The 21,109-nt window shown below is 44.6% G+C and overlaps 2 protein-coding genes across 2 annotated transcripts; both read right to left on the bottom strand.

The window, feature by feature from the left end:
• Window positions 1-278: 278 nt before the first annotated feature.
• Window positions 279-7,014, bottom strand: mtmr2 (myotubularin related protein 2). The gene is made up of 16 exons (XM_084449896.1): window positions 6,887-7,014; window positions 6,520-6,607; window positions 6,355-6,378; window positions 6,211-6,274; window positions 5,250-5,344; window positions 5,057-5,161; window positions 4,838-4,942; window positions 4,654-4,737; window positions 4,402-4,551; window positions 4,066-4,254; window positions 3,773-3,958; window positions 3,466-3,672; window positions 3,117-3,209; window positions 2,915-3,028; window positions 2,595-2,771; window positions 279-2,325 (listed from the first exon to the last, which is right to left on the bottom strand). Exons 1-16 carry the CDS (start codon window positions 6,964-6,966, stop codon window positions 2,164-2,166), a joined length of 1,923 nt encoding a protein of 640 aa, XP_084306022.1. The 5' UTR covers window positions 6,967-7,014; the 3' UTR covers window positions 279-2,163.
• Window positions 7,015-7,972: 958 nt separating this feature from the next.
• LOC311318774 (cGMP-dependent 3',5'-cyclic phosphodiesterase-like) lies at window positions 7,973-20,067 on the bottom strand (the record flags this gene model as incomplete). Its single annotated transcript, XM_084450206.1, has 30 exons — window positions 7,973-8,198; window positions 8,325-8,431; window positions 8,570-8,608; window positions 8,796-8,908; window positions 9,017-9,116; window positions 9,224-9,298; window positions 9,528-9,575; window positions 9,680-9,767; window positions 9,888-10,010; window positions 10,195-10,265; window positions 10,775-10,897; window positions 11,128-11,205; window positions 11,339-11,451; window positions 11,632-11,806; window positions 11,902-11,983; window positions 12,070-12,133; window positions 12,244-12,283; window positions 12,381-12,492; window positions 12,615-12,745; window positions 12,852-12,920; window positions 13,033-13,074; window positions 13,198-13,272; window positions 13,361-13,413; window positions 13,526-13,694; window positions 13,807-13,866; window positions 14,015-14,073; window positions 14,248-14,357; window positions 14,472-14,563; window positions 14,756-14,845; window positions 19,969-20,067. The coding sequence occupies 30 exons, from the start codon at window positions 20,065-20,067 to the stop codon at window positions 7,973-7,975; spliced, it is 2,826 nt and encodes a 941-aa protein (XP_084306332.1).
• Window positions 20,068-21,109: the final 1,042 nt, after the last annotated feature.

Genomic DNA, 21,109 nt, shown 5'->3' with positions numbered 1-21,109 from the left:
TATGTGTGTCATTCGTAACGGATGTGGCCAACTACAAAAGAGAGACAAGCAAGTCATGACATAACATCCGTGCGCGGGATGAACGTTTGAAACAGAATCTGCTAGATAAAGAAATACACCAATCTAACTAATAATCAGATATTAGTCAGGTCTACTGTGCGTGTTCCAATTAATTTAGAAAATGGAGATGCAACAAATCTTTGCTATTTTTTTCTTTTATTTACTTTAGCAGATGAAATCAAATGCCACAAAGACTATCATGGAGTAGTAAATCCGGGGTGTGGCTCAAACATTATAGCGCTGTGATGTATAACATTCAATCTTTCATCTTAAAGTTATCTACTATATTGAAAATTAAAGAAATCTTACTACAAAAATAAATGAAAACACAACTTATCAAAACACCACTGGTTAGAATGGTAACAGGAGACAGTTAAAAAAAATAAATCCACATGAATGGCCTCCAATTCAATAGAATAATTCACTAAATGAATTATTCCACAGACAAGAGTATTGGCTAGTTAAGACATTTCAAATCAGTCATGAGAGACAAAGGATGTATTAAGTCAAATGTTTAAGGTGTTGTCTTGGTTGATTAAACATATACAGCATGCCCACCTATAACTAGGGCACAGCATAATGCCCAAAAAAATGTTTAGGCTATGTAGAAATAATTTTAAAGACCAAATCTAATGGAGAAAACACCTTTTTAATAAACACACACATGACACAGCCCATCAGTGTTTTAAATAGTAGTGTAGTAGTAGTGTACTTTATTGATCCCGGGGGGAAATTGCAAAATGACTGCATCTTGTGTAAGGCAGGCATGCTGGTTCAGAGTTGTGAACATGCTCCCCAAATAATGTAGCCTGACACTCATGTTGAGATTGTAGTTTCTATATAAACGGACTATTCATTCCACTTCACAGAAAGAGTAGCCTACTTACTGAATGACAAGCCTATGGATGACCTTATAAGAAGCACTTTGTTAAACTATTGTCTTAAAAACTCATACTAAGCACATTGTACTCAATAGTTAAGTCTAAAATGTAACAATTCTAGACATGTATGAATAGAATAAGGCAAAGATTCTCAGGTCCATTCATACTCTACATTTGAAACATAACTTGGACCTTGGAAAAAATTGCTGATCCTTGCACCAACTCAGCAGATTTCTCCAATATTCTTCCTCCATAGCATGTGAGTTAGAGATGTACATAAATATTAGTGCTCTTGAATATTAATGTTCAAGTAAGGCCAAAAGGACAACCAATAATATGTATAGACCAGGCTTTGTAGTCTATTAGTACATAAGTCTACCAGTACTGAAAAACCTTTCACACCATCACACCCAGTAAATATCATGACTGAGACACAAACCTCAGTGCAGATTATACATATGAACTGAGGCTAAAAGAGAAGACCTGTGCAGTTAACTTATGAGGAAATTACTCAAAACACTCCAAATATTAAAATGGAATGTACTTACTACTACATACTTAACTACAAACACGCATCCAATCACCCCTATTTGGTACAAAAAAATTCCATTCAGTAATAATCTTGCCGTTTCTAGAGCCATTTTGGTCAAGTTATTAGTGTTTTGACCTCAAAACAATATTTGTAATAGGTATGGCAAGTAGAGATATACACACTATTAATGCATGCTTTAACAACATGGCTTTTCACAGTTCTCCAGCCAGCTGTCACAGAACAGGAATTAATTGAGTGTTTCAACATAGTGTGCACTTGATTTCACTTCATCTCTAGAAAAAACATTAATACTGAATATAGTTAAGTTCATATGCTGAACGCATACTTATGTAAGGGTTTAATATCTCTTCTGATAGTATATTTGCATATCCTCTTCATGGCCCCGCAGGGGTCAGTGCAGTGGAGTATGGCTGTGGTGAGGTGGTCGGTAACAGAGGGGCAGACCCTTACAGACGTCATCTTTTAGAGCAACAGAGAGATGGAGCAAGACCAGTACTCTGGTTCTACAAACACTTGGGTGATTGCTTCCTATAGCGATGTGTCATCCCTAGCAGGACCAAACCAAGCAGACCCTCTACAGTGCAGTCTAATGATTGGGATTCTGGCACCAGCCTGTGCTGGGACTCCAACTTTAGGTTCTCTACCCCACCATCCTCAGGGTCAGTCACATCAAACAAAGGTCTGCACAGGGGTAATGGAGCGGGTGGGAGACCCCGCCCTTTCAGAGGAGGAGGCTGAGCGATTGGTCACCTCTCGCTGCAGCTCCTCCACCCTCTTCTGAAGCTCCGCCCGCTTGCCAAGGAGCTCCTTGTAACGTTGGTGCACAGGCTCCTGACACAAATAACAAATGACACAATGAGCCATACAGAGAGCAAACAGAGCTTTAAATAATGTCATTCATATGCAGGCGGGATCTGTTATAAGTATGAAATGTGATTATGACTGTTAAAAGTAATGCTCATTATTATTATTATTACTACTACCACCACCACCACCACCACCACCACCACCACTACCACTACTACCACTACTACTATCACTATCATCATCATCATCATCATCATCCCTCCTATGATCACAATGAGGCTGTTTGTGCAGACCTGAGGCTTCATGCGAGGGTTCCAGCGGATGTAGTAGCCCACCCAGAGCTCCAGGTGGCGCATGCTGACTACAGGGAACAGCACATGGTTGGAGTAGTTCACATACAGAGGGTTGGTGAATTCCTCCAGCTGACTGTTGATGTAGGACCACAGGGACACAGTCCTCTTGGGAATCTCCTGACAAAACCAAAGGTGTCATGTAGGTGGTAGCCCTGGGCAAATTACATATGTTTTCCTCACTTATCCTAATGTATTGATTTGTAGAACAATAAATGACAGGTACATAAGCTCAATCACAACCCATCAGATGGTGCTCTTACCTCTTTTACCCTCTGCTGTTCACTGTTACACAAGAATGTCCCAAACAGGCAGCTGTACAGGTGGTCCAGGATGGTGATCAGGAAATACTCATTGTACTCGAAAGCTGCGGGGAACTTCAGACAACAGCAGTAAAATTACCATCCGTGGATGACCAAGACTCACCAGCGAAATGACACATTAGCGCCACCTGCTGTCGCTCACCTGCCGGGTCATCTGCCACACACAATCAATGAACTGGAGGAAGACAGGGGAGCGGTCTGCATCGGTGTGGTTCTTGTCTCCATGACCCAGCCTCTGAGGGAAAAAGGAGCAAGGAAGAGAACAGGAAATCATGTGAGAGGAGTGGCTTCCCAAAGGGCAAGAAACAGGAAGTGTAAAGCCGACATGGCCCCTGGCACACTGAGCGACCCGAGTACAAATGGGGAAGCAGCCCAAATGTTTGCCATCGTTTAGAGTCAACAGACTGGTGTTGTGGCTTGGTTTGTGAGCGAGAATATGGGGAACACTGCGCAGTCTGAGAGAGAGAGGGAGAAAGAGAGGAGGTGTTTACCAGCTGGAAGCGGTGTCCGAAGCTCAGCCACTCTTTCTCCAGCAGCACCTGGAAGCCACGGATAGTGCGGTAGTGTCCGTCCAGCATCAGCATGGCCAGGGAGGTTAGCTGGGCAGTACGGTCCCAGCCATCGCTACAGTGCACCACCACCGAAGTCTTCCCAGACTCCACCTTGTCTGCGATACGCAGTGCCCCTGCAAGGACCAGCTGCACAGGCCACTCATAGGTCAACACAGGCGGGCACCGCTGCATCTTGGTAACACTTGTATGTTGATATACTTGTTGCTCCCTCACAGTCTATCCTCACCTTGATATGCTCCAGCCAGTGAGTGGACTCAAGGTTGGAGAGCCAATGGGATTCCTCAATGTTGGGGTACACCACCTCCTTCAGCTTGCGCAACGACTCACGCATCACGTGAATGTTGTGGATGTCCAAGAAGACCAGCTCTGCATTTTGATAAGCGTCCTCACTCTCATACCCTCCCCCTTTCATCTGAGGCAGTAAAACATATTGTTATCTTTGAACAACAAAATCATAGTAATTTATATAATGAACAGTGATCAGTGAGAGAAACACTGTGCTGAATGACACAGACTTGCCTTATTAGCAGCTGCATTGACGCTGGGCCTGGCATCAAAGATGAAGAGCTTGTGGGACTGAGCGTTGGCATCCATGATGGCCTGAAGATACTTCTCATCCTCTTTGCTGCGCTTGCCGTTGACTCCCACCATGGGCTGACTGGAGCGGGTCACTGTGGCCTGGCTCTCCGGGTGGATCCATGACAGCGCCTGTACACCACGCCAGTGACATATTTCAGTGGTGACATAGAAGACGGAAATTACCACAGAGCGTTCAGGTAATGCGTAGTGTGGTGGTGGTGGGAGGGGGGGGGGGGGGGTTGGTAGTGGTGAGGTAAAGACAAAAGCTAAACTCACAGGTATCCTGCCCTTGGCTCTGAAGCCAGCCACTCTCTTCAGCTCCTCGTCTGGCATGTTGACAGGCACCACCAGGGTTGATGGGTAGGTGTCACACAACTCATAGTGATCGTTCACTTTTGTAATCCTCCAGCTCTCGTTGGGTAAACCCTACCACAGAATACAAACATCCTTCCATGTTAGCCCACGACATCAACACGACATCAACGTGGCCATATGCGCTACTGCTGGTTTATAGTATCTCTCAAATACCTGTCTTTTGTATTCCGATATAGCGTCGTACACCTTCCAGCCATTTTCCGGAAAGACCTGACCATACTCATAGGCGAAGATTTGCTGGTGGGACAGAGAAGAAAACCCCAGCTGGTAGGTTGGTCATGCAAGCACAGACATGGCACAGACTCTAGATGGCAGAGACGTATAGTCACTCACTCACCAGCCCATTGGAAACAGGAAAGGCAAATTTCATCAGGACCTCAAAAATGGACTTCCTGAGCGAGTCTTCCATCTGTTTGTGCGCAAACCGCAGATTACGGATATCCTGAATGGGAGCACAGATGGAATGCTGTCGCTATTTTTTAAACTCCACAGAATATAACAGTGAACTGTAGCAATCTAGAAGAAATGTCCTGTTCCTGGTGGAAAACTCACTCACCTTGCAGACCAGTCCATAAGACACTTCACCACGACTAGAGGCAGCTCCGATCTTCTCCACACGACTTACTACCCCCAGGGGCAGGTCCAGCACAAATGCCGGCTCCTAGGAGTCAAGAAGGAAGATATGAGACTTGGTCCTTGGTCCACAGGTTCACTGTGAATGTGACCAGGGGGTACTTTAGCAAACATACCCTGTCTGTGCATTTGAAGAAGAGTCTGTAGTTGGTCACGGTCAGCATTCCCCTCAGTGCTCCAATAAAAGGGCAGATGTAGGTGACATCTTTGGCTGAGGAAAAGAGAAAATAATTTGAATGCGTGTTTAAAGGAGTAGTAAAGGGGAAATGCATGTTTAGCCCTGTTTTAAGGTTGCTTATGATCATATGCAATGGTTCAGATCAAAACGTTGACAAAACTAGCACTTTTGAGAAAGTCTGATAATTGCTCTACCACCGTTTAGGTCATACAATGGATGTGGGTGGGCACCGTGAAAAATCATTCAAAAACATGTTAAACTCTCAATTTCAAAGACAAGAAGCTCACAGAGGGGGTAATTGGTGTCCGTTGGTGTTCTGGCATCAAATTCGCCGCTAAGTATGAATCCTGTAGGGTTTTATTGATCATTTTATGAAATCCATTGAATTGACGCGACCGTTGTAGATGTGTAGATCAATCCCCAGAGGGGATTCAGGAAGCAGAACTACTTACGGTAGCTATTGTTATTGTTTATGTTGCTAGGCTACCTAGTTTGCGGACGTTTACACACGTATGTGCTGCGACTAAATAGTTCTATGCTAAATATTTAAAAAAAGCCTTTCCAGATTAACTAGAATCTTACTTTATGGCGAATTATATGTCAGAACGCCAACTAACACCTCGGTGAGTTTCTTGTCTTTGAAATTGAGAGTTTAACATATTTTTTGAATGATTTTTCAAGGTGCCCACCCACATCCATTGTATGACCAAAACGGTGGTAGAGCAATTATCAGACTTTCTCAAAAGTGCTAGTTTTGTCAACGTTTTGATCTGAACCATTGTATATGATCACAAGTAACCTTAAAACTGGGCTAAACATGCATTTTCCCTTTACTACTCCTTTAAGCAGTTTACTTTGCAGAAAGTGTGACCAATTCCATTGAAAGGCAGACCACCTACCCATGTCTTGTACAGTTTCCTCTGGTAGTAGCTGTGGTTCCTCTTTGTTTGAATCCCTGAGCACCTGTGTAAGATAAATTCAATGTATCGATATGATTCAAAAAGTAGCAATCAGTCAATCTCATCTAAAAACGAGTACTATACCTTGACAACAGCTGTGGGCTTCCCCTAATAAGAACAAGAGGAGGAAGAGGTTTAAATTTAAATTTAAAATCTAATTTTAATTTACAACCGACTGTATTATAGCGTGGCTCCATAATTGCTGGGCCAGTAACTCTTAACTTAACTATCTAGCTACAGTACCCCTACCCGCAATTCTGGGGAGAACTCCGAGGTGGATACAGAGTCAGAAGACATCACAGAGGGAGGCTTTGCTTGAGACGACCGATCAGAGGTGCTGTCAATAAGAACATGGCAAGAACTTAGACACATCTAGCCAGAGGACACAGCTTCAGCGTTTTCAAAATGCACAGCTTTGCGCATTATCAACTTCTAGCTATAACTTAAGAGGCATGTCAGCGGAGCCAGTTTGTCTAGTTGGCTAGCTAACTAGCTGCTTTTCCAAACAGCCTGTAGAGCTCATGGTAATTACCTAAAAAACTATGCAATGTAGCCATGTAGTTAGCAACCAGGTTGGTTAGCAAGTAGCTAGCTAATGCGGAATTAAAAGCCCAACCTGGACAATGAATCAACACTTGGCTGTCTTGACGAGGATTGCTTCGAGCCCAGACTGTCGATGCTCCCACTCTTCTCCATGACTAGCCAGGCTTGGTAAGTTAAAGTTTCCAAGTCACTAACGTTATAGCAAAACACACGTTTTGTCCGGGGAGTGACAAGTTAACAGAAGGCAAGGGTTTTCTGTACTTAGGATTCGGCAACAGTAAATCCGAGGTACGGACAGGAAGCTGCCATCTTTTCCCAGAGTTCTAAGTAATAATAACAAGGGAGCGGTTTACATCCTAGTGGAGGTTCTAGTACGGGGTGACCCCCCCTACCGGTTACTTGACATATCCCTCCTTCTCCGCTACCGGATCATCATCATCATCATCATTATCATCATCATCATCATTATCATCATCATCATCCGTGAGAGATGGGGAGCACAAAACTACAGTTATGATGACTAGTGTTTCATATTGTGTAAAACATGTTTTACTTCACAGATGAATATGTGGCCCATGGTACTGTAGGCCTATGCACAAATTGAAAATACAAACATAAGAACTGAGAATTACATGACAAAGTATGCATAGTCCCCATGCTATAAATAAACTCACAAAGCAGCACCTCAAATAAGGAAACCTTAAACCCACATTTAGACCAAATACAGAAAAGTTTATCTGGAGGGAGGATTAGGTGAAGGAACTCCTAATAGTCTTACATTGATTCTCATTTGACTCATCAACTACGCTGTTAAAAATGAAAATCCCCAGTGTATGTAAAGTGCACACAACACCAAAATGGAAAAAAATCTAGCCAGCAGTTGTTGAAGGCAACACAGACAAAGAAATACAAGCTGCCATAATATTCATTTAGTCATTCACTATACATCATTTCTACCTGATAACCCTAATTAACCATGTTGTTAAATATTCACACAAAAGTAAAAAGTAACAAACCCAAGGCAACAGAAAAAAAGGTTTTCAAAACAAGTCACATATATAACTTCCCCCAAGGCATACTAATCATCATATATGTGTCTCTCAGACAGCATTTTGCTGTGATAGGATTTATATTTCTGTACACAAATGAGTCAAGAGTATTAGCACTGGGCCTGTGGGTCATCATCCCCACACTTTTCCATCTGTCCAACATGTCCATCAGGCGCGTCCTGCATCTGCGCAAATTCCTCATCCAGGAAGTCCAAAGAGTCGTTACCAGGCAGTCCCCTGATGTTGAGCTTGTGGGAGACGCTTGCCCACAGCTGCCTATTGGAGGCAACTGACTTATACAGCTCTGCCGACTTAGGGAACAGATCCTGCAGGAGTCTGTGAAGCAGGGAGAGGGACGATTGTAATTTCTACTGCATTATATCAAAGATACTAAGACATTGCGAGATGACATCCTATTGTCTTTGATAATACTGATATTCTTTGAGCGGATGGAGTTCTTACTTGTAGATGGGCATGGCTATGTGTTCCATGAAGCCTATCTGTAGCTCGGGGACGTACGCCTTCTCTCTGTCCATCATCTCGATCGGTAGGTTTCCCATAGTCTTCTCCTGAACCACACGTGCAGGAAAACAAACACATACACACAGAAAACAAACACACACACACAGAGCAACTCTGTAAAGGTTTTATGTGAAGAAAAAAAACTAGTGTATTCAGAGTTTCCCAGACACAACTGTCACACGTACCAGATCTCCTTGAGAAAAGAATTCCTTGTAAATGAGTCCCTGTAACAGAGACAGCCATGGGGATTATGTGAATAAATAATAGCTGTTCCACATCTTTATCATGTCAAATAAAAGAATGAAGTGAACAAACTTCCATAAGATTAGAAGAGATTAGGTTAGAAAGTTGGGAGAAGTGAGAAGAGTGAAGGGAGGCGTGCTATCAGCTCAGATGTGAGACGATTCTTACTGCGATCTTCCAGGTGGTCTTCCAGTCCTTGGTCTGGTCTGAGAGGTCACAGGAGGTCATGATCAGGCACAGGAGCAGATTATGATGCTGGGGGTCGCTCACGTCGTAACCCTCTGGAGGGAGAGAGAGCAGAGAGCAGGATGACTATGAGAGGAGATGGATCATGGGAGAGGGATATCAGGCATCATAATACAATGAGGTGCTAGTGTTTAGGTACTGACTGTCAGACATCTTCTGCAGGTCTTTGAGGATCCGAAGGTGGTGCGCCAAGTCTGTGGCCAGGATGATATCCCTCATCAGGTCTAACATCCTCTGGTAGTCCTGACAACAACAAGGCACATGGGAGAACATAGTAGAATACCACTCCTATTCAATTTCAAGTTCTGTGAGCAAAGAGGAAGTTCCCTCTAATGCTTTGATCAGTTTACCTTTCTGGAGAACTTCTCAAAGATATTACAGCCCTGGGTGTTGAGGATGGCAATGGCCTGAGCAAAGTGGTGTCTCTGCAAAGACAGAAAAAGAGCCAGTTCATAGTCAACGGTATGGCTGAAATGACACTTTATATCCCACGGGGGACAGCAAAGTGCCAATTTATCACCAGGCCCTGTCAGGGCATGCCTGTTTGATAGCCTGTTATAATTAAATGTGATTATTGCCTCAGCAAAGTGTCGTTCCTTATATGAAACCAGATGGTGTAGAGTAACACTGATTCATTATAAACTTTGATTTTACCTCCAGCACAGATCCTTCAGAGCTATACAGGCCAGCCAAAACAGATTTCTGAAGAAGACAGACCAGCCCGTCATCCAAATGAGTTACATGACTGCGTGAAAGCGTAAATGTGCCTGTGTGTGTCTTTTTGGAGGGAAACAAAATGTCCTTACCGACGCAACCTGGAAGGAGTTGTTGGTTCCTCTGTGATCCAGATCATGACACATGCAGGAAACGAACAGTGCAAAAATCTCTATGTCCCTGAAACATGGGGAACGAGTCAAAGGTACAGTTTCTCTGCGTAAATGTGTGTGTGTGTGTGTGTGTGTGTGTGTGTGTGTGTGTGTGTGTGTGTGTGTGTGTGTGTGAGAGTGTTCTTACTCCAGGCAGTTGGAGAGTTCCAGGTTTTTACAGAGGAGGTAGCAGAAATGGGACACTGAGAAGGCATGCATCCAGTTGTGGTAGGGAGGATCTCTGTATCCCCTCTTCACCATCAGACAGAACCTACGACATTGACAACCAGAAGTGGAGGAAAGAAGGACTGAGCATAGGTGTGTGTGTGTGTGTGTGTGTGTGTGTGTGTGTGTGTGTGTGTGTGTGTGTGTGTGTGTGTGTGTGATAGTGTCTGTGTGAGTGAGGAACTGAGCATGTGTGTATGAGGGTGTCTGTGTGTGGAAGGAATCCTCACCTGGCCAGTGTGTGCATGTTGATCTTGAAAGTATTTATGAAGCCCATGTCCTCAAACATGCTGATAATAGCCTAGACATGAGGGAGAACATAAAACATGGTATATTTCAAGTAACCCAAGGTGTCACAATAGTCAAAATCAACTTTCAGTTCAATAGCTCATTTTGATACGCAATGTCACAAGATTCAGATTCAGATTTTTTATTCAGCCAAGTAGGTTTGCACCTATGAGGAATTTGTCTAGGTCTGTTGAGCATGACAATAAGCATAGTGCAGGAACAAGACAGGACAGTGCAAAATACAATAACGAAATGATAAAGTGCAGTATACAATATAATCTACAAAAAATCTCAAAATAGACAATAAACATAATGCAGGAACAAGACGGGACAGTGCAAAATACAATAACAAAGTGATACAATACAATAAACAATACCTTTTTTATTACAAGCTAAATAGTGTCAGTGGGGGTCTCATTTCTTGTTGATGAGGCCACAAAGAGCTTTACAAGAACCCATCTACATCAACACCACAGGTCCAAGCTAAACCCTTAAAGGAAGACTCCCTAGGCGGTGTCTCACCAAGGGTGTGCTGTCATCGGACAGGGAGCGTGGCGTGTAGGTGAACCTGGAGAAGCTGGGATGGATGTCGGCGACAGGCTGGATACCCGCCGTCAGCAACCGTGTCACTTCCTCCTCGGACACCTGAGGGGCAGAGGTGAAGGGTCATTCTGCTGACCAGGCTGGATTAGGTTTAAAGTAGAATGTCTAGAAGGTTGAAAAGATCTGCACACTGGATTAATGCTCCCAGTACTCTTTTATTGGCTACAAACAACGTTTCAACCGCTCAGGTCTTCATCAGACAACTTTACGGATAGGATTAGGATTAAAGTAGAACATCCTGGATTTAGGATCAGTCAGAGGGGTGTATGTACCTTCATGTGGTATTTCATCATCTCGTTGGCCAGCTGACTCCTGAACTGGGCCTCATGGACCCTCTTATAGAGGAGGGACTGGTGGAGGAGAGGGCACAGGCTTCAATCATCAAAACCTCAAAGACGCAGCCATAAAGCTGTATTACCGCACACCTGATACTGAACGACAGCAATAGGGCAGTGTTGTTTACGCCAAGACGATGTCACGCACATGAGCGATGCTGATGCCACAGTAGATAGAGAAGGCCGTGGCCAGGTTCTCGTCCAGGCGGGTGAACCACGGCCCATTGGTCTTGTTGACCAGCTCAGCCACACCTATGACCTCTGAAAGAGAGAGAGAGAGAGAAAGAGGAGTGGATGGTTGGTTATCGGACAGAAAGAGAGAGTGAGAGAGAGGAGTGGATGGTTGGTTATTGGACAGAAAGAGAGAAAGAGAGAGTGAGAGAGAGGAGTGGATGGTTGGTTATCAGAGAGAGAGAGGGAGAGGAAACAGACAGAACAGACCCCCATGCTCGTCCTTGATGGGGAAGCAGAGGATGTTGCGTGTGTGGAAGCCCGTGCTGGCGTCCACAGCGCGGTAGAAGAGCGGGTGTGAGTAGGCGTCCGTGATGTTCAGGATCTGGCCTGTGGTGGCCACGTGGCCAGCTATGCCCTGGTCAGCAGGGATGCGCAGCTCTGTCTGAGACCAGGGGACGACAGCACCGTTAAAACACCCGTGCCACCGACCAGCAACACAACCTAGCTTTCTATAGGCCTTAGAGGAGGAAGACCCACCTCCTCATCGATAACCACACCTCCGTCAAACACCTTGGCCACCAGCTCATGGCTGACTTTGTCCAGCAGGAACACGGAGCAACTGGAAGAGTCGAGTCCGGTGAGAACAGAAGCCTACATGGCTACAATCAGCGTACGTCTGATTTGGGGGAATGTTTGAGGACTTACATTTCTGCACTGGTGAGGCTCCGTGCTTCTGCAACGATCTCTTTCAGTAGCACCGATACATCATCTAAAGAGACAGAGAGAGACAAAAACATAGAGTTTCTCACTGACAGAGAGCACTCTGGGTAATATTGTGCCGGTACAGTATGTATATTACTGTAGGAATGTGGTATTTACCCAGATGCGTGAAGAGGTTTTTGGCTACCTTCAGCAGAGCCTAGAAGTACAGACAAAATATGCAGATGATAAATAGAGGTGAATAACAACTGTTTTGAAGGTCAGTGTTTTAGTGTAGACACGTGGGACCTCCTCACCTGACATTCAAACTTGAGTCTCTGCTCCTTCTGGAAGGCCAAGGTGCTGGTCAGCACTGAGGATGTGTAGCGGAAACAGTGATGGACTATGTGCTCATCTGCTTCTGTGTGTCTGAGGAGCAAACCCACACACACACACGTAAAGTTAGCATTTTGAATACTCAGTCTACTGTGACATACAGCTCTCAATGTGTTTCATGTGGGAGTAAACGTGTAAATGAGAGTTTTACACACCTGTCTGCATCCTTCTTGTTAAAGGCACAGGCGAGGGCCACAACCTTAGAGGTGGCCCGGCACTCAACAGGGACACACAGCATGGAGAGGACTTCAAATCCCAGAGTGCTGTTCATCTGCTGATGTTCATCCTACAGGGATTAGTCAGAGGGAGAAGGAACCAGCACACATTAATACAGAATATGACTTTTATAATCAGAAACCACTACATTAATAAGAGGAAAACATTGTGGTTACTGGAGTGACATCTTCCAGGGAGATGCTTTTCTTCTTGTTCACGGCATGTCCTAGTTGGCTAAATGTCAGCTGAAACACAGGCAGGAAGACAGACAGAAAGACAGACAGACTTAATCAATCGTTAGCAGCAGGGGAACAGGTGATACTAAAGAGTGTTGTAAAGAGAGACTGGGTTACTTACAGGAAAGCTGATCTCCTGATCCAAAACCTTGTCTCCCACTACCTGACAGTAAACAAAAGCACCTCAGTCTACTGTGTATTTGATACAATTATATATATTTTATATACAGTATATCAATTACATATCTGTGTGTGTCTGCGAGTGTGTATGTGCAAATGTGTTTACCTGGCAGAACAGCTGTTGAGTGTCTTCTGAAACCAGAAGCAGACAACAGCACACTGACTGGGTCTGCTGCTCCAGCTGTGAAACACACATATCATTCTGTCAAACAGATGTTTCCAAAACAAACAATGAATTCAAGATTCTCTTTGAACAGAAGAGAACTCACATATTGAAGGACTTTAAGCTGGAGAGAAGCAGCATCCAGGTCATGCAGCTCGCCTACGCAAGGAGAGAAATGCACACGACTGTATATACACACACTATGACAACATCTTTTTTTTTTTAATTTCATACTACATACTGTATAGTCATATAAAAGTTCAATTCATACCACACAGTCTCAGGATCTGCTGGTCGAGAGCACTGCTTTCCACATCGGGCGTGGAGGTCCTGGACACGAATGAGGGAGTCTGGGATTGGCTGAGTCTCCTGATGACCTGTAACCTCGGTGTGACCCTCTGACCCTGTAGAGCTTGGACTCTGCTACAAGCTACTGCGACCTTGACGGGGACAAACAGAGCGCTCTGTCAAATAGTGGAACACCTTTTGCCTCAGCATGTTGTGATAAAACCACACAGAGAATGGGTTCGAAAGAGGAGATAGCAGTCGTACATGTTTCTCCAGGATGTCAAGACTTTGTTCCTGGGCTTCAGTGGGTTGTGTGCAGCAAACCTTTCCAGTAAGGAAAAAAAAGCCAGGGTTAAAGACCGTCGGTTCCAGAAAAAGTAGGCTGAGGTGTTTGACAAAGTGCCACCTTGATCTTTCCCAGTGTACATTAAATCAAAGACAGACATGGAATTGTTCCATGAAGCAAACTCACCAAAAGGAGGGCAGCAGCAGCAGCACCATGGTCCTGGTCCAGGATGGGGATGATTACAACTATTTTGGTGGAGGGATGACAGAGATGGCAAGAGAGAAGAGGGGGCTAAGATAAGGACCATGGCAGACACCCTCAACTCACCACATGTAACCTACATATTGTGCACACACATACACACCACACACACACACACACACACACACACACACACACACACACGCACACACACACACCTCTTTTATCCCCTTGCAGTGATTCTGTGAGGTTCTGTCTCTGCTGCTCCTGCAGCTCCGAGGGGGGCAGGGCTACACATGCTACCCTACTCTGCTGAACAACCACGTCCCTGTCAGAGAGAGAGGGTTAGGAGGGGTAGAGGATTCCGGGAACATTTCGCTTTGTTAAAACTAGGGCAATGATGGGCAATAGTATAACATAGTTGCGTTCTCATAATGGCTACCTGAGCCTCCCCTCCTGTTGCAGCTCATGTGGAGGGTCTTCACACCAGTAGTGTCCAGTGTCTGCCTCTACCAGATACACATACACAAAGTCCTGTGGGAAAGAGCAGGGGCAAGCCTGATGGTCAGTGGGATTTGAAACGATGCTATAGTTGCTAATCAATTATGTAGATCCCTTTTTAATGGCCGCCTTTTAATTTTCAATATTCACTGACATCAGTTGATTTGAGTGTATGGCGTTGATCATGCATTCATTTCCTGGTGATAAAAGAGAGTAGATACGCACCACTTCTGAGAGGACAGCCTGGAGGGCGTCTCTGATAGCATCCCGCAGGGACGAGGAGTCGATGACCATGGCCAGCCGGAGCAATGCATCCTGGGAAATTAAGTATAGTGGGGAAAAAGGTGTTCAATATTTTGCCACAAGTGCGCAAACACACAACGGAATACTGTTGGCAGGAGGAATGGGATCTGGATGTTATTCACACAGAGCTGTCTCTCCAGGAGTTCATATTCACTGGAGACACATGCACTGTAGAATACAGCCAGACCGTTTACACTCGCAACATACTGTACTCACTAGGCAGAAACCAGTCCGAAGAATATTACGCCACATCTCATTCATGGTATTGTAAATACTCAAGCTGTCAACCAATGGTGACATGGATAACTCGACGCATCAAAGTGAAAATGTAGAGAGCACCAACTTTAAAATAATTGTCCTGCTCTTGACTTGACAGAAATTGGCATCCATATTATTAGATGAAAATGGACCAAAATCAAGAGCTGCTCAAGCATTCAAGTCTCAATGAATTATAAACAATGTGTTTCTTCAAGTAAGGAAATAAGCCTTCATGGTTTCTGCATTTATCATATTAAATCAAACATGGAGAATAAGGGGTTTGTTTGTCAGTATTGACATCACTAGGATATTAGATCATACTCTAAAGAGAGCACCTTGGAGAGCTTGCTGGGTTTATATTGCATGATCATTTATTGATGCAAGTAATAAACCTTGGATGTATTTCAACTCTCAGAGATGCATTAGGTCTTAGAATGATGCACATGCATACCATGAAGTCTTGTTCTGCTTCCTGCACACACACATGCACACACACACGCCCACACATGTGGACACACACACACACACACACACACACACACACACACACACACACACACACACACACACACACACACACACACACACACACTCAAATAAACAAACAAACAAACAACCACTCTCATGGATTCTTGTATGAGATTATCAAGCTGGTCAACATGTTCAACATGAAGTGATGTTTAACTTGTAATTAAGAGGGTAGAGCAAGCGTACAGACCTCTGTGTTTATTGTGGAGTGTGCAAGAGACAGGGAGGGGTCACATCTGAGCATTGTAATCATGCTTGGATACCATCTGGCGTTTTATCTTACAAAAGTGAGAAAGTTCAGAGGCAAACAGTAGGCTGACGTGAAGTTTAACGCTAGTGCACAGGCAGCAACATGTTGACCTCTGAATAGGGAAACGCCCAGAGAAACAGATACACACAAACTGTGTGAGTAAGACAGACGTCAGGACACATATAGAGATGTTGATTCGGCCAGAGGGCCAGGAGGGTCTGGGGAGGGATGGGCGCACGAGACTGCATGTGGTGTAATGTGTCTGAGTGAGGTCATCTACGGTATACTAAATGTCACAGTAACCTTATGGACAATAGCAGCACCTTACCCAGTGTCAGCAGGGCTTTTTAGTACCCACTCCATTTTACCATTGAGCTTGACTCTTTCTATTTGACTCGTCATTACAGCCTGACGTTTGAGATATTTTCCATTATGGCCTAATGTAAGAAAACAAGTTTACTCTATATTCTTTAGGAGCCTGTCTGCTACAGTAAGTGCGTATTTTGCCTCATTATGTGATACACTTATATATTCTATTATGGACTACAGGGATAGCTAACATCTAATGGCCTACAATGTTGACCTACAACATCTCTGTTAAGTTTTATCTACTCTACTGATAGTCATGTTTTATGAAGTACTTAGACTATGTTTAGTGCTGTATAAATGTTCCTAGCCAATAGGCTTGTAAACATTGCAAACATTTTACAGGAGTTTGCTCAATTGTCTCACTGAAATGTCAGGGAATAATTTTTACAGCTCACCTTTTCGGCCCCCGGATGAACTGTTATTTGCTTCCCTCTGGAAAATGTAGGGGTTGGATCTATGTCCCCCCCCCCCCACTCTCTGTAATGCGCATTGTGTTGCCTCTCCATATGAAATGCACTTTACAAATGAAGTTTGATTTGATTAAAACAACTCCTCTTTCATCTTGTTTTCTGAAATACAAAAGTACTTGATACATTGAAGATCATTGACCCTCTGGTGTAACAACACTTCACACTCATTTATTTCTGGGAGAAAACTCAGCCTTGGTCACTCACTGTACCACAGGGTCAGTGTCCCAAATAACAAAATACTAGCTAGTGCTGAACTGAACTGGGATTTGACAAAGTCATGTTCTAGCACTCAGCAGGAGAAGTGTTGCATTAACGAGAGAGTGAACAAGACCAGACAGGAACTATAACGAATGAGCGAGCATTAATCTACCTTGATCTCTCTCTCTCTCTCTCACACACACACACACACACACACACACACACGTATGCACACACAAACACACATCTAAGTGTTTATCTTGAAAAGGAACTCAGACTTCGTCCTGTAAACAATAGTGAGCCATCTTGAGATGTGGCGATACATTAGTTTCTTTTAAGAGCGGAGATCTTGTTTGAATTATTAACCACAGGTCTTGCTGCTTGGTACTCACAAGGCCACTACTGTAAGCTGTACTGTAAGCATGTTGAATAATGTTGTATAATTTTGTATGGTATTCTTAGGAGAGTTGTGTGTATGGAACTAGGCCATGGGTCCGAATGTTGCTGTCTGAAAGTCTGAAATAGGCCGTAATACAGATAATGAGACCAACTGAGACAAGACTGGGACACTGTAAACTAGGACAGACCTAGAGGTGACACAGAGCCAGGTCTCAACGGTACACCGGACAAAGTTGCAAAATAAACCTGGGCATCCATCTTCTCATCTACATCCCAGCATTTCTATTCATCTGTTAACACTGTCGTTAATCTATTTTCATTGTTTTCAATGCTCCGGGTCCTGATGTGCTAGCTTCTTAAACCCACTAGAAGATACTGTGAAATACACAACATTAAGCATGTGTTGAAACGCCTCCCTCATCACTCAGAACAACAGTGGCACCCTGACATGTCATAACATCTCCAGTAGCCTATCCTCGCGGGGAGTGTCAACACCGTCGACGCTCCGCTATTCATTAGTTTGACAGCTTATATACTCTCATCAAACACCTGTCATCCATCCAGCCCTCTACGTATGAGAGAGGAAGAAATGAAAAGGTAAACCCTACTGATACGCGAGGAGAGGGAGCTAACGCCCCGACCAGCTTTGTCTCCACAGTTTATTGCACAGCATCTGCACTGCAGTGTTCATCTGAGGGTCAGACCTTAGAATTGTAATGACGTTAAGTTGGAGGGGGCAGCTGTCTCTGTGTGTGTGTGTGTGTGTGTGTGTGTGTGTGTGTGTGTGTGTGTGTGTGTGTGTGTGTGTGTTTGTGTGTGTGTGTGTGAGGGTCATGAGAAAATGGCCCTCTGTGGGTGGATATAAATACGAGTGCGGAACTCTTTCCAAACAGTCTAGATAAACAGAGACTTGCCGTCAAATTCCCTCTTGCCTGTATAGTAACAACCACACAATCACCATTGGTATCTGCAGACAGGCCAAAGGGTAAAGGTCAGCTAGATAGCATGCTGACTCAGCTGTCTGTGGATTTGGACCCTATTGATCTGCCTGCCAGTTGTGTGACCCACAAATACTTTCCCTATTTTTACCTCATGGTCTGCATACTGTCAGAGCTACGCGTGACTGTGGAGAGAAGCGATCTTTAGGCACTAAGATGGCAACACGGGCTTCCCAACAGGCCTGCGTGTGTCTGCAGCCCAGTCTCTGGGCGATAGGTGCCAGAGCCGAGTACCGAGCACAAGCAGACACATCTCTGGTGACTGAGGAGAACTGGCAGGAAACGCACCACAGGGTTAGCGTTGGCTCCTGTAGCATCTCTAAGAAGCATATGCGTCTTGGTGTTCACATGCAACCAGAGCAGGTCTGAGCAGCCATTTGGAGGAGGAGAGCTGCACCGCAGGGCTGCCAGGGCTGAGCCTCTCAGAGGACACGACACCGGTTCACTGTTGTAGAGAGGCTGCCTCTCTGACATGAGGCCCCGGGAGTCAAACCTAAAAAACCCTTCCAAAACAACAACCTAGAATTTCTTTTTAATGGGAGGGTGCAAAAGCTAGGATTTCAGAACTTGTCACTCTGTAAAGCATCCAGGAATAGACTGATTCAAACGCTGAACTAACGCTAATTGCTCATTTTACCTCTGGGGTCTCCACTGGCCAAACAAGGCTGTCCACTCAGCACAGCAGACAGTCAGCAAACATAAGGCTATGATAGACTGTTTATTTTGGTGCTCAGACGTTTCATGGACACGTCTTTAGCAGCTTTCAGCTATTATATTGTATTATTTTATATTATATCTAATATCTATCTATCTATCTATCTATCTATCTATCTATCTATCTATCTATCTATCTATCTATCTATCTATCTATCTATCTATCTATCTATCTATCTGTCTGCGCTGTGGGAGGGAGAGGCGACATGGTGTGTGCCACAGAGAGAAACAGAGGGAAGGAGAGAGCCATAACAGCCCAGTCCAGTTTTCCCATGCTCAGTTCCAAACTATTCACTAGCACCTTTAATCCAAAACACTTTGGGGATGCCCAAATATAGACAAGGCTCCGTCCGCCTCAGTGTGGATCAGAACATGCAGGCTGTCTGGGGGGCTGACGGGGGTTTTGGAATCTTCCTCAAATAGCAGAGGAGGACCATGGGGAGGTCATGATCCCGGACAAAGACAAAAAACAGAGGATTAGAGGAGCCCCACTGCCTGGCCTCTCACAGGTAAGTGAAAATATGTGCACGACTGCAGGCAGTAAATCAGTAAATCGGTGCAATGTTTCGGTGCTGTAGCTCTGCTAGCAACCCTGGTTCAGACACCACTGCGATATGACAGGCATGGCCTACAGGTCGAAACGATTGGCCAAACAGGAAAGTCAAGCTGCAGATAACAAGTCTATTCAGCTCAGCATTGCAGCAAGCCCCTTAACGACCAGCTGAGCATGAAAATGGAAGGAAACCAGGTAACCCCTGCATGTAAGATCCCCTCCACTCAGTTCACCATTGCATGTTGACTGGCTCTTGTCCATTGCAGGACTAACAGCTGTCACTATAGTGACAGATGTGACTGACAGACTGGCATAGCTCACGATCCAATCCTGTTGAGGCTCTGCTGTTATAATGCTGAGGTAGTGTAGATAGAGAGAAAAGGAGAGCAGAGTCCTACCTGTATAGAGTCTGAGTACACTCCTCTTTCTTCCACCGGCAGGCACACCTGTCTTCCCCTGAAGAAACGAAAGAGTGCAATAAGAACCTGCTGCAGCATACTGCCTGTGTTTCTGTTGCTCCCTATCTCTGGTTATTTCAGTTTGTCCTTTACACTGTCTCTCTCTCTCTCTCTCTCTCTCTCTCTCTGTCCACCCTGTGCTCTTACTCTCTTCTGACTTTCAAAGTCAGTTGAGACAGTCTCTGAACATAAACAAGCCTACACATATCTACAGTACACACACTCCAGACGACTCTCTCCCTCTCCCTCTCTCTCAAAATGCACCCTTCGAATCTCCTCCCCTAACCCCGCCTCCCCTGGTGTCACTCTCGGTGTGTGATGACTGTGGTGTGTGCTTAAGTGTCTAATGAGTGCCTATGAACGTGTGTCTGTGTGAATATCCCAAGTGTCATTCTCACCTGCTCCAGTAACAACTGCAGGGTTCCAAAAGCAGAGCGGCAACAAAATCCTTTGTCTCTCTCTGTCTGGCTCTCTCTCTTTGATGCACACACACACACACACACACACACACACACACACACACACACACACACACACACACACACACACACACACATACACACACACTCTCTCTCTCTCTCTCTCTCTCTCTCACACTCTCTCTCTCTCTCACACACACACACACACACACACACACACATACACACACACTCTCTCTCTCTCTCTCTCTCTCTCTCTCTCACACACACACACACACACACTGGAATATTGATCTTTAAGAGCCACTGAGAGATAATGTTTCAGGACAGGGGTCACTGCGGATGGGGGGTGGGGGTTCCCTTTGAACAAGCTCTTGTAACACAAGGCTATCTGAGACTGAGAATGGCTGATAACCAGGTGCCATGCTATGGAGGAATGGCCTCCTTAGGTCTAGTAAATGCCTTATTAGTGTTCTGATAATTCATGTGCATACATTAACCATTTCATGCATGAAATATGACATTCAGTCAGATTTTTTTCCCTAAGTGTTTTTATTCCTCTTTATGGATGAAAAACAAAAACTGAACTACCATTTTTAAAACACAAAATTTTCAAGGGGCTTTTCACATGTCCACTCAGGTGGACAGCATGCATTTGAGTT

Source organism: Borostomias antarcticus (assembly GCF_949987555.1).
Source record: "Borostomias antarcticus genome assembly, chromosome: 15".
In the NCBI taxonomy this organism is placed as follows: Eukaryota; Metazoa; Chordata; class Actinopteri; order Stomiiformes; family Stomiidae; genus Borostomias; species Borostomias antarcticus.
Note: the sequence above shows the minus strand (reverse complement) of the source record. Positions and strands in the feature narration are given on the sequence as shown.

What these genes read in the sequence shown, in the direction of transcription:
- mtmr2 (XM_084449896.1), bottom strand. Translation starts at nt 6,966, where the DNA reads ATGGAGAAGAGTGGGAGCATCGACAGTCTGGGCTCGAAGCAATCCTCG. An exon ending in TCAATGCAGCTGCTAATAAG is followed by an intron (nt 3,959 to 4,065) that starts GCAAGTCTGTGT and finishes TTACTGCCTCAG; the next exon opens with ATGAAAGGGGGAGGGTATGA. An exon ending in TGTGGCAGATGACCCGGCAG is followed by an intron (nt 3,029 to 3,116) that starts GTGAGCGACAGC and finishes TGTTGTCTGAAG; the next exon opens with TTCCCCGCAGCTTTCGAGTA.